This window comes from Ustilago hordei (assembly GCF_900519145.1).
Source record: "Ustilago hordei strain Uho2 genome assembly, contig: UHO2_contig_03, whole genome shotgun sequence".
Classification (NCBI taxonomy): Eukaryota; Fungi; Basidiomycota; class Ustilaginomycetes; order Ustilaginales; family Ustilaginaceae; genus Ustilago; species Ustilago hordei.
This window is the reverse complement of record NW_024545288.1, coordinates 453,284-466,575: the sequence shown is the minus strand read 5'-3', so window position 1 is coordinate 466,575 and position 13,292 is coordinate 453,284. Positions and strand designations below refer to the sequence as shown.

Sequence of the window (13,292 nt, the reverse complement as noted above, 5' to 3'; positions counted from 1 at the left end):
AGCTTAAACGCTTTCCGCGGATGCGGCGCAAGTTTGGCTATATGGACGTCAGGAACAAAAGATCCCTCGCTCCTGTTGCTCCTATTGTCACACACGGACAAATGATCTTACAAAGGTAACTCAAATGCAATTTTCAGACTTGTGTCTTTCTAGCTCATCGCATCGCAGATTCGCGGCCTTGACGAATCGCCCATCGTCCTTAGAGGCAAGACGGGATGCTATGATGTGATATGAAGTGCAGGAGGACTCTGTATTTGCTGTTTGTGTACCTGAGCATCATGCAGGGACAAGAAAGCGACACAGTACTTGAACAAGCTTCACACCCAGGCCATCTCCCAGCCACGTAGCTCCAGCTCGATGAATGGTGAAAGAACAAAAGCAAAGTCCTTCCGTAAGAGCCGATGTAGCCCTTGATGATAGAAGATCCCTTTGTCTCGATCTTGCAAGAGCGTGTGAGCGTGAGGTTGAGGTAGAGCTCTTCTTTTTGTTCTAGTAGGAAATGAGCCTAAATTAATCAGGCAGTTTTTTAGCGGGGGAAATTAAAGCTCAATTTTGGCAGCTCATGGTCTTGCTGCGCTGCTTTTCTCCTTAGCTTTTGCCCAGAAAAGAGTAGAATAAAAAGAAGAAAGGCAGGCGCAGACCGTCCCTTTCAGTTGAAGAATGTCGTCAATGTCAATCAAATGTGTGTCAAAGTTGATGATCACAAGTGTCAATTGTGATGATGTGACATACTAAGTACAGGATGATTCAAGTGCTTTATATAAGTCATGATACCTCTTGCATGCATGTATGATGCTTGGGCAGTGAATCTGAAGCATGATTGTGAAACTATGGAGGAAGGACACCAGCTATCAATTGACCAGTGTCTTGATGCTCAACAATTGGCCTGGGCAATGTGCTAAGCCCAAGTGAGCAAAGTTGGTGATTGGATGTGGGCTTGACAAAGACTGCATTTGTATGCTTCAATTGCCAAGGCACCACATGCTTCAACTCCCCCCTTGCCAACTGAGCTATGGTGTGATCCAAGGTTAACCATTCCCAATTGTTTTTGTGTGTGTGCTAAGAGGTTCTTGGAGACCAGCTTGGTGAGGAAATCTACAATGTTATTATCAGTATTAACATACCTTATCAAGATATCCCCTTCTTGTATGTGATCTCAGATGAGGTGGTATTTTGTATCAACATGTTTGAGTTTTGAATGTAGAGTGGGGTCATTTGCTACCTGAATACATCCAGTGTTGTCAATGAGTACAACAGGCATGTGGTCCCCAAATCCATGGCCCAAGAGTAGATGCTTGTGAAATAGTGCTTCTTGTCATGGGCCCAGATGCGCAGGAAGCAGGAAGACCTGTCAAGTCATATGAAGGGAGTGTGGGAATCAAGGGATTGGGCAAATCATAGGACTTGTGGTGGAGTTCACCAAGATCTGTAGAAGAAATGGCTCTATGACAGATCTTGCCTAGATTGGCACAAGCAACAATGGTATCATGAATCCTGCCAGGATCTGTAGCAAACAGGATTGTATGACATGTTCTGCAGAGATCAGTAGCAAGGATGATCATATGACAGCTCCAGTAGGGATTAGGGGCAAGGACAGTTGAGGTTGCCACCAGATGAGGTAGGGGCCTTACACAATGATGAAATCAGCACAAGAAGATGGGTGCCAAAGTCAGGAGGTAGATGAAGGAGAGGGGTGTGCAGTGTCATTAGGATGAAGTGGGGTGACCCCTATCAGCAATGAGATGATGCTGACTCCCCTTGTCTCAGGAGCAGGAGAAGCAGGGCTCAGCAAGGGGAAGAAGCATCAGTAGAGACCTCTACTATAGTACTTGACAAAGAAGGTACCCTCTGGAGAGAGAGCTGGAACAGAGTTGCAGGTGACACTGCAAAGATGAAAATAAATCATGCCTTCTCATCATCAGTGGTTGAGTGGATGCCCATCCACTCTACACCATAAACTAGTTATCACTTCACATAAGTATACATTAGTTTCCAGTCAGCAAAGTCACAATCAAGTAGATTGCCTCCATTGTAGTGCATGTGTTGTATCACTGCTCACTGACATCCAAAGGCAGTTCATAGAACCAGTGGTCTGGATAACGATTGACACTGAAGGCAGTTCATAGCAACCTGTGGTCTGGCTCGCAATCATAGAACCAAAGGCAGTTGTCCACTGCAGTCTGGGGATCACTCAAGCACTCAGTTGACACACTGGACACTTGTGTCGACAACAGCAATCACAAACACACCAGACCTTGGTGTTAATATCAGTTCATAGCAGTTATTGATTGTGCCAAGCTACCTCTGGATGGAGTGTCCACAGTGGTTAGTCAAAACCTGCAATAGCAAAACCATTACTACCTCTTCAGGTGAGAAAAGTAATAGAGGTGTCTCTATTGCATATCTCATCAAGAATCATAATACACAAGATGTTACCACATATCTCGACAGGATTTGTAATAAATGTGTCCCTGTCACAGATATCAGGTTTTGGGCATGCGACCTCTGACAAGCATGTTTTAGAGAGTGTTGATGTTCATCTTGTTGATATTGTTGAGGTCAAGTAAAGGTTCATTTGGTTCACTGTCATCACTGTCTGACTTGTTAGGAGGGAATGTCATGTTCAGCAATCCCCTGATGTTCTGCAGGTACAGGGATCATTTTGGCCTGATCATTGGATGAGTCATCAAGGGTGGGGCCATTGGCAGTGTGTGGATTATTGGATTGTGGAAGCATGGTGTTGAAGGCTGTACAGCAAGAGCATTCAGACTCTTAATCAGTTGAAGAATGTTGTTGATGTCAATCAAATGCATGTCAAAGTCAATGATCACAAGTGTCAATTGTGATGATGTGACATACTAAGTACAGGATGATTCAAGTGCTTTATATAAGTCATGATACCTCTTGCATGCATGTATGATGCTTGGGCAGTGAATCTGAAGCATGATTGTGAAACTATGGAGGAAGGACACCAGCTATCAATTGACCAGTGTCTTGATGCTCAACAATTGGCCTGGGCAATGTGCTAAGCCCAAGTGAGCAAAGTTGGTGATTGGATGTGGGCTTGGCAAAGACTGCATTTGTATGCTTCAATTGCCAAGGCACCACATGCTTCAACTCTTTCTGCTGGCAAGTTCCAAGTTAAGCAAGACCCTGAAGCCGTGTGAGTGTGGTACGCGCCTGTTTGTCTCTTTGGGAAGAGAGAGGAAATTCAACCGTGTCTCTCGCAGACCGACACAGACACGCACACACGCACGCGCGGTTGCAAACAAGACACACACAAGAGAAGAAGCACAAGCGCAACCACAAGCGCAACCACAAGCGCACGCACACGCACATGCTCAACGCTCAACGCTCAACGCTCAACACTCAACACTCAACACTCAACACTCAACGTTCACGCCTCTTTTGTTGCTGCTGTTAGACAAAAGGCTAAGCGGCACCGATAGGTCCGTTTATTGCTATCAGCAGTCACAAGTATTCCTTTCGCTTCAGGAATGGTCATTTCTCAGGAAGATATCTAACTTATCTGTCTCTTGGACCTTCTGAATCGCTTGCCTCGAATCCCTTCTACCTCATTACCTTTCCAAGGCTCGGCACCCCTCTCCCTCTTGTCCCCTCTCACACACCCTCTCTTCGCAGCCGTTCCATCCGTCGTTTCGGGACTCAACGCACAAAGAGAAGGAGGAGACGCTGAGATCGACATCAGCAGAAACAGAGACAGTGAACAACTGCCAACTGCCAATCATCTGCTCGGGCCTCCCCCAACCCTACTGGATCACACTCGTCGGGCTAGCTTTTCCGATCGCTCGATTCCACGCTGCTGCTGCTAATTCTCCTCCTAAGGCCAAATCGCACCCAAACATCCCGCATCAGCTCGACCGATTTGTGCTGCTCTCTCGTCATCTTAACGCTTACCACAGCATCTAAGGACCTATCTGCAAAGCGCAACGGCAAAACCCATCCGAAGCAACTCTACCAGCATCGCCATTAGCTTTCGATTCTGATGAAGCCTTGATCTTATCATCAGCCATCGTATCTTTCATCGGTAGCAGCACACACCAGCCAAACGTCCGTGCCCCACTCGAGCATCCGACTCATGGCTAATCCATTCAACACCATTCCAGCTTCCTTTGGCGCTGGCAGAAGCGGGTCTGCCAGCACACACGCCAGCATGGACGGGCACACTTCTACTGCTTCCGCCGCTGGCGCATCGTCGTCTGCAGCAGCAGCAGCCACCACTGCTACATCGATACAGACGCCAGATACCCGTCGACATGGGCTCGGACTGATCAACGGAGAGTCATATGCTTCGTCTCCGTCGCAGTCGTCTTCCCCATCTTACCACCAATATCAATCTACCCGCCAAGCTGCAGGTCAGCAATACCAACAGCAACAACAGCAGCCGCAACATCACCACTATCACCATCATGCTGCGACTCACTCCATTGGCAGCTCATCAGGCTTCCGTCAGGACTCGACTGATAGCGCTCTCACACCGACCTTTTCGACGAGCAACATCATGCACAGCAGCCCCAATCTCACAAATGACCCGTTAGATCCTGCGTCTCAGCCCAATCACGCCACGAATGCCGTTGCGGCCAACGCTTCTAGTCAGATCTTGATTGCTAGTATCGTGCAGAGGCTCGTCAACAAGGTAGGTTCGAATTTTCTTTCATAAGAATGACCCTTAGCCAAAGCGCCTCAACTGATGCTTACCAATCTTTCTTATTCTTGTCTTACGTGTCCAGCTACCATGCAACTCCGGCTGGAGGCTCCAACTTGTCGAGGAGGACCACCTCGTCCGTTCTTGCGTCGTCAATCTGATCAACCTCAGTTGCTTTCAGCTCGGCGTTGTCGTCAGAGAACTGCTCGGAGCAATCGAGCTTCTCGTTAAGCAGGCCTCTCAACAGCATCTTGAACAACAGGCTAGCATCGGCATGCTTCATTCGCAGCTCTTCATCCTCAAAATCCTCGTTTCATGTCTGAACCACCAATGGCGCATCGCATCTGGACATGCCAGAAGCCCACGCCCTGGACTTGACCCTCTTCCTTTCACTTCAAACTCGAGCAACACGAACCAAGATGAATTTCCTACTTCCTCATCGACATCAGCGACCGGCTGGACGGACCCACCCGCCATGGATGACACCCAGGCCAAGCACGTTCTCAGCGTCATGACGCTGCTCATCAAGCAGAATGTAGCGAGGGAAGACTTCAACTTTTCTTCCATACATGAAGGTGTCGAGGCACGCTCATCCTCCAAGAATGATTCCTCGGCCGCCCAAGGTCTATCCGGACGAACAGCAGCCGCCTCAGAACGATCATTGCGAGACCTGAGCCTGCGCGAGACCGCCGCCAACTTATCCGGCTCAAGGACTTTAGGTCATTCTAGCTCGAAGCTTGGGCGTGAAGAAGCCGATTCGCGTGAAGACACAGGCGTTCCAGGTGTCAGTGACAAGTTCCCTGAGACCTTCATGCCGAGCTCCCTCTGCCTTGCTGCTTCCACCAGTCTCTTCATCCTCTACCCCTGCTTTCCTCCAACACGATCGCCCTTCGACACTCCGCCGACCATTGACCACGTCGACTTGGCCAAGGCAGCGTCGGCCTCGCCGAACACTGGCTTCGCTTCAGCAAAGCCAGACGCAAAGGAGATCAAACCAGACTTGACAGGTGTCAGCTCGTCAGCTAGATTCAATTCCTCATCTTGGACCACCACTGCTTTCAGTCAAGATGTAGAGGGCTTCGACGTTCCAAACCACCTCCAGACCCGCATCTATCGTCTCGCCAGCCAAGTCGTCTTCTACCTCAGCTCGAGCAATTGGGTCGTCGTCAGTGCTCGTCTCCGCAACCGTCTCTACTATCTCAGCTCGACCATCGAAGAAGCTCCCAGCACTGCTGAGTTGCGTCTGCTCGAATGCTCCAACTTTCAGCGTGCCCGCCTTGCAGGTATGCTCCAAGAAGTCAGCACATCCTTCCCGCAGCTCAAGCGCACTGCGCAGTACGCGATCGCTTTGGTGCTCCGTCGCGCTATCTGGTCATGGGTACAGTATCATCCGTCCGAATTCGCAAACCTTGCGACATCCAATCGACGTTTTGAAGGCAGCCCAGACGTAGTCTTCGACCAAGTCTACTCGCTTGCTGATACCACTAAGCGCAAGATTGCCTTCTGGCCCATGCTCACCTCGCTCCTCATCTTGTGCCCAGACTTGGTCGGCAAGGCTGCTGTAGGAGAGAACCGCAAGGCCAGCGGCAGTCTCGCTAAGAAGCTCTCCTTCATCGACGGTCTCCGCAAGCTACCTCGCAACAATGCGCTCATCGATGCTGCAACATTGTGCTGCGTCGACCTCTTCAAGGCTGCAGCATCCGTGCCACGGTCCGAGAATGGTCTGAGACTCATCGTTCACGACCTCGAAGCCGAGCTCAAAGAGCGTCTCTTCGACCCCACGCGCCCACAACGTCCACTCGCAGGTAGCAACAGGCCCATCGAGTTGATGCTGATGATCGACTTCTTTGCCTCGTTGTTCCGACTGGACCCGCAACGCACCATTCGCGAGCTGGTGCCCATCTGCATGTCGGACTCAAGCCCGATTCACTTCAAGATCGCCCTCGTCAAAGCATGCGTGCTGCTGGCCAGCGAGAGGCATCGACTTCCGTGGGCGCCGGATGTCAGTCTGCTGTATCCTCACATCTCGCGTCCGCTTCGTGCCTTCTTCCGGGAGACGACCTATCGTCTACCTCGCTTTGTCAATCGTGAAATGGCTCGCAAGCGTGCGGCTTCACATGCAGCTTCCTCCAGTCAATTTCGCAACGTCTCGCTTTCGGGCTCCGCAGCAGCTGCTGCTGCCAGTATCGACGAGCTTGGCCGCTTGGACTTGCTCCAGTCCATCATTCAGCTTTACACGCTTGACGTTGCTGCGCTTGCGCATGGCGTCGACTTAGACCGACCTAAGGACTTCGCATCCATCTCGGGAGGCGGTACCATCATCGATCGTGAGAAAGTCCTGCGCAACTCAGTATCTACCGACAGCTTGCTCGCTTTCACCACATCCCTCTGCTCGCTCTTTGCCACGCCTCCGGAGTTTGCGTCCTTCCGCGAGATCTGCGCCGCATTGCTTGCTCGCATCTACCACTCGGGCTTGCTGGATCCAAAGCTGGCCGAGTTCTGCGAGCATCAGCGTCATGTGGGACTCTCGTCTTTGCCCTTCTTCTTCACCATCATCACCGAGCAGCTCCTGTTGGCCGAGTCGTCCGAGATGCAGCGTCACTACCTTGAACTCTTGCGACGCTCTCAGCAGCGGCGAGGCTTCTTCATCAGCCAAGAACGAGATTGGAGCAGCACAGTCGCAGCGCCTTACTATCCGCCAGAACATGCACGCAGGCTTGAGTACGTCTGGGTTCAGCTCGTGACACTGCTGATGATGTGTTCGAGTAACACCGAAGTCTGCTCGCGGGCCATGCAGGTGGGACACGGACACGCCCAGCTCACGATAGCCATTAGCGACTACTACGATCCGCTCTCGAATGAGTGGTTGAAGCTCTACACCGACCTGGCCGACCCCAGTTTCTTGCATACCGGCCGTATTGCACAACAGAAGCGCATCCGAGCACTCTTGCGAGACATTGAAGCACCGTCGGCGGCCAGTTGGCTCGCTTGGAAAGAAGCGTATTCACGCTGGGCAAATCTGACGCAACTCGTGGCACGTCCTATCGCTGAAGACACCTTGACGGCGCAAGATAAAGCAGCTCAGTGGCATAACTATGCAGGCTTCTTGTGTGCCTTCGGCGGCGCATGCTTCTCGGCCTCTGATGCCATCACTTCGGACATCGAGCCCAGCATCGCCGAAATCTTGCCGCAGTTCTCCGACCTCGATGAAAAGCCTGCTGCTTTGATTGAACGCTTCGTTCAGGAGATGGTCGACTTGCTCGTCTCGGACTCGCTCTGGGTCAGAGAGAAAGCCAAAGAGACTCTCGGTGTCGATCTCGGTCCACGTCTGATCGGCATTCTCTTCCGTCAGATTCATGCCGTGCTCAGTGACTTTTTCGACAAAGAGACAGGCTATCCCAAGACAAGTGATATGTACACAGTCTTCGTTGAGCAGAGCATCGGCGTCGCAACGATGGTGCTTCAGCGTCTAAACGAAACGAAGCCGTCGCCGGCGACGTCCAAGGTTGACATCGGATCGTTGATGGTGCTGTCTGTCGAGTATGTCAATTCGCTTGGACGTGACGAGCAGGCGTTGCGCATCAAAACGGCCATGTGTCAATTGTGCGAGGCAATGATGCGCAAAAAGGCGGCTTTCTGCTTCTCGAACGAGCTGCGAGTCCGTAATCGCCTGTTCCAAGCCCTGACAACCTGGACATCGGATGGTTCAGAGGATGGCTTCCATTCGAACACTGTTGATGCGCCCGACCGTCTTCACCGTGATCTCGACGTTGCTTGCCTCAAGTGCATCTCGATTTTGCTGGATAAGCTCCCTTTGCTGCTCGCCGATGATGCTTTGCTACTCGATGACAAAGTGGAAGGTGCCAAGACGAGGCATTTTGCCGTGTACTTTGGCTACTTCATCAAGATCCTCAATCGCACTCGCCATTCCGAGACAGCTGCTGCTGCACGTTCCCGAGCTCTCAATGACGCAAAGTTGCTGGCGGGCGCTAAGAGCATCAAGGTGGACTCTGGTCGAGACTATGCTCCTTTGCGAGAGTCGGCCATTCTGGCGCTTTCAAATCTTCTGGCTTCCAATATCGACAGCGGTCTGCACAACTCGCTGCCATTAGCCTACCATGAGGACCCACGCATCCGCACCGCCTTCATGCAGATCACGACCAACGTGCTCAATCAGGGCACTGCCTTTGACGAGTTGGAGCGCATCGGTGGAGCTCGCAAGTCGAATCGTCTGGTCGACTTGGTTTGCCAGGAAGACCTGCAGCTAGCGCTCTCGATCTGTCAAGTCTGCCCTGGACGTGATGTGGAGCCGATGAGCGTGTTACTGCTCAGCATGTTTGATGCCAAGGGTGGCCTCATTCGCTTCCTCAAAGCGGCTGTCGAAGAAGAGATTCAGCGAACAGCTACAGAAGAGATGGTCTTCCGCAGCAATTCCTTCTGTACCACGCTACTCTCGACGTTCGCACGCGCGCACGGCTACGACTACTTGCGCTCGATCATGGCTCCGCTTATCACCGAGTTTGCACGCAAACCTGCTGGTTTCTCGGTCGAGATGGACCCATCGAGAGTCGAGCCTGGCGGAAGCGCACTCAAGAACCAGAATGCGCTCGAGGAGATCGCCCAAGCTTTCATCGACGCCATTTGCTCGTCAGCTCATCGTGTTCCCGCAGTTCTGCGCGAACTTTGCCGTCACATTCGCAACGTTCTTGATGCTCGCTTCCCCGCCTCCCGCTACCAGGGTGTAGGTGGTCTGATGTTCCTGCGCTTCATCAGTCCAGCTGTCGTGTCGCCGCACATGATCGACATCAATCTCACTGGACCTAGCAAGGATCTTCGCCGAGGCTTGGTGTTGATCAGTAAGATCCTCATCACGCTTGCGAGTAACAACCTCTTCTCGAGTCACAAGGAGCCCTTCATGACCGGTCTCAATGACTTCCTTAAGAGCAATGTCTGGAAGGTAACGGCGTTCCTGGACCAAGTTTCTGACGCACGCACCGATCCTGACCGCCTCTATGCGGCAGACCAACCACTCGGTTTTGGCATCCATCCCAACGTTTACGGCGTCGACGATCGTGACCAGAGGATGCTGCACAGATTCCTCTTCGAGAATGTCGAAAAGCTCGGTAAGAGTCTGGCAGACCGTACTTCGAAAACATCAGGTGCTGCTGACAGGGGTTTCATCTACGGCGACGAGTCGAACAATCGACAGGCAGGAGCCGCAAAGTATGTCTATGATGACTTGTGTGATGCTCTTGCCGCTGCAGGAGAGCCTAAGGGCGACGATCTGCCTGAGCCAATCTTTGGCGCTGGCAACTTCCAGGACTTCCTTCGTCGTCATGCTGGACGCAACATTGACGAGGAGAGCTACAGGTCGATCTTCTACGAAGGTCCTACTTCTCGCCGCGGTCGACCGGTCCTATACTACGCCATGCACAACCAGAAGGCCGACACGATCGACTTTGAAGGTCTCATCCTCTACATCTTGCAGACACTTGAGAGCTTCGCGTACCGTCAGTTTGATGTTGTTTTCGACATCACTGCATGTCAGCCGTCCAGTGTCACGCCGAGCCAGTGGCTGCTGTACTTCAGCTCGCTGATTCCGGCATCGATCCTGGCCAACGTGGTCAACGTCTTCTTCCTCAACCCGAATACTACGGCTAGAGTGGAGCTGCAGTTCTGGAACAACACAACTTACGGCGACTCGACACTGAAGCATGAGATTGCTGACAAGATGATCTCTTTGCAGAATGTCGTCAGCTGTTCGACACTCCCGGAGATCGAGATGTGGATCGAGCCGCGCAATCTCGCATTGGACCAGACGACCATGTCTATCTTGGGCTCGTCAGCCGAGGTGCGCTTTGATCAGATCACTATGGTCTGGTACTACCGCACTTTGACGCCAGTCACGTTCAGCATCGGTGGCGAGTATCTGCAGATTACGGGTCTCAAGCAGCAGGAATGGTTGCCCAACGTTCCTGTCCAGCTCAACGACATCTTTCACCTCTCAGACATTGATGACGTACGCTCCATCTCGATCCGCGGCGACGACAACACTTTCTTTCTCTCGTGCCGCAACGGGTCGATCAACTTTGTCTTCAACAGCCGCGAGCGGTCCGATGTCGTACAGGCACTAAGGCAGGCAAAAGCTCGCGTGTCCAAGTTCCGGGCCAACGCCGTCGACCGCGTCCTTCGTCCCAACGACGTGCCTGGCACGTTGCTGAACATGGCCATGCTCAACATCACCAGCAACGACTCGTCGTTGAGGCTGAGTGCTTATAATCTGCTGTGCGCGCTGAGCACCTCATTCAATTTTGGTGCAAGCAGCGCCCAGAAGCGACTGCTCAGCTCGCGTGGACTTGCGCTGCCTGCAAATACGATGGCCTTCGTCACGGATCTTAGCAAAGACTTTGCAGTAGCTGCGCCCGGCGTCACCCTCGAGTTCTTGCTCTCCTTCTTTGACGGCTTCGAGCGCGCAGCACCGAGTCAGAAGACGGTATGTTTGCACTACCTGTCTCCATGGCTTTCGAATCTGGTCATGTTCGTACACACTTCGAGGGAGCAGCAGGGCGAGTATCACCGTCGAATCAAGGAGATCCTGAATCAACTCATCAGCATCACCACCAAGCAGCCGGACATGTATGCCATCATGCAGCGCTGCGTTTGGTCGCAGTTGAGCCGACTTGATGACTTGATACCGACGTTCTTGGATGTATTTGCGGAGGCAGCAATGGATTCGGGTCTGCACACGGAGCGGTTTGAGGCGGTGCTAGATACGATGGTGTCGTTTGCATCGATCAATTTGCGAGGTAAGCTGTTGTCGAGGCTGCGCAAGGTGATTGCAAAGACGGCTCAGAATCCGGTCGTATCTCAGTTGCATCTGAATGCTTCCTGGAAGGAGATCGCGACGTTGGTGCGAATGAACATGGTGCTGTCATTCACCAATCGGGTGGAAGCGCTATTGTACCTTCCCGAGCTGTTGCATGTCATCTTGCTACTTGCCGGCAACGGCGTCGATGCAACGCGTCATGCGATGTACGGCAGTGCTATCAACCTCGTCCACTCGCTTTGCACGGAGGATCCTCGAGAGGCAAGGAAGCCAGAGGAGGCGACGCCACGTAGCGCCGATGAAGTGGCCAAGCTGCGAGTGTTGCTGGAGCAGCTCGCTGAGCCCGAGTCGCTCAAGCTGTTTGGTCTGCCTGTAGCAACACAAGGCAGCATTGCCAATGCTGCTTTTGCGACGTCGCAGGATATCGTGCGGGATACGCCCGATAATGCCCTCATTGAACGACTGGCGACGCTGATGTACGAGGTGGCGGACGTCGCAGCACCCAACGTCGATGCGGCCAACAGCTGGCGTGCGCGATTGGCGAGTCTGGTGACCAGCACTGCTTTCCAGTACAACCCAATCATTCAGTCGCGTGCATTCGTCCTGCTCGGTTGTCTGGCGCAGGGCGAGATCGACGACGATCTCCTGTACCAGATCCTTGTATCGTTGCGAGGTTCGATCTCAGAATGGGCAAGCAGCAGCTCAGACATGCCCATGATCAGCATCGTCACATGTCTCAGCAAGGTGGTCAAGATTCTGCCGACTCGATCTCGATACCTGCCTCAGATGTTCTGGCTAGGGATAGCGATGGTGCAATGCGGACACGTCCCACTGTTCAAGGCGGGTGTAGAGTTGATGCATTCAACAGTGCAGACTATTTGGGAGCGAGACATTGCAGCGAGCGAAGGGAGTGATTTGATCACATACCTGATCGATGCTCGATTTGAGTTCCGCGAGCTAGCGTGCAAGTTGGATGACGAGACGGGAGTAGACTTCGATATCAACTTCTCTTTCGGTATGGCCGCACTCCTGGTGAAAGGTCTGCGTCATCCTTCGACAAAGGAAGTGACGATCAAGCTGATGCAAGCTATGCTACACCACTGTGGCGTGGATGCGCAGGGCGAGCGACGATCACGGGATGGTCGCATCTCGGAGAAGCAGCTCGGGTTCTTTGTTGGTCTGCTCCCCACCGCCACACGACCAGAAGCGTTTGGCCATCTGCTATCATTAGCAGGCGTAGAGCCAAGCTTGTGCGAAGGAGCCGTGAAATCACGCCGGTCTGGGTACAAGGGTCTGCAAGAGTATCTCGATGAACTCAACAACCGCATTGCCCTCCTTCTCGTCACATTGGTCACCTCTTTGCTACAACATGCCGAATCCGACGCCGAGCGACTCATGCTGTACGGATTCCTCAACGAAGCAGCCCGAGAAGTACCCGCTATCGTCAGCATCCTCTACGACAGCCTTGCACCCAGCATGAAGGATATATTCCTCAACTGCTCCAACGGGGCCATCCTCGACGCTGTACATGGGATCGCTCAAACAGCCGTCAGCCAACCGTTGTTTGCAGCTCAAGCTCGTGAGACAGCTAAAAGAGGCGGACCGACAGCGTACTTGGCCGAGTCAGGGTACGGAAGTTTGTTGGGTTGTGGTGCTTTCGTGCCACTGATGGAAGGAAGGAGACATGTGCTTTGCAAGTTGAGCATTCAGTTGGTACTTGGCTTGACGGATGTTGGGACTACCTAGAATTACCGGTGATGAAAAGCTCTGGTTTGGTGAAGCGATTCCCCGTCTCATTGT

General features: G+C 52.5%; 1 protein-coding gene across 1 annotated transcript; it reads left to right on the top strand.

The window, feature by feature from the left end:
• Positions 1 to 4,099: 4,099 nt before the first annotated feature.
• Positions 4,100 to 13,238, top strand: UHO2_01784 (uncharacterized protein; the record flags this gene model as incomplete). Its single annotated transcript, XM_041559221.1, has 2 exons — positions 4,100 to 4,657; positions 4,752 to 13,238. 2 exons carry the CDS (start codon positions 4,100 to 4,102, stop codon positions 13,236 to 13,238), a joined length of 9,045 nt encoding a protein of 3,014 aa, XP_041415155.1.
• Positions 13,239 to 13,292: the final 54 nt, after the last annotated feature.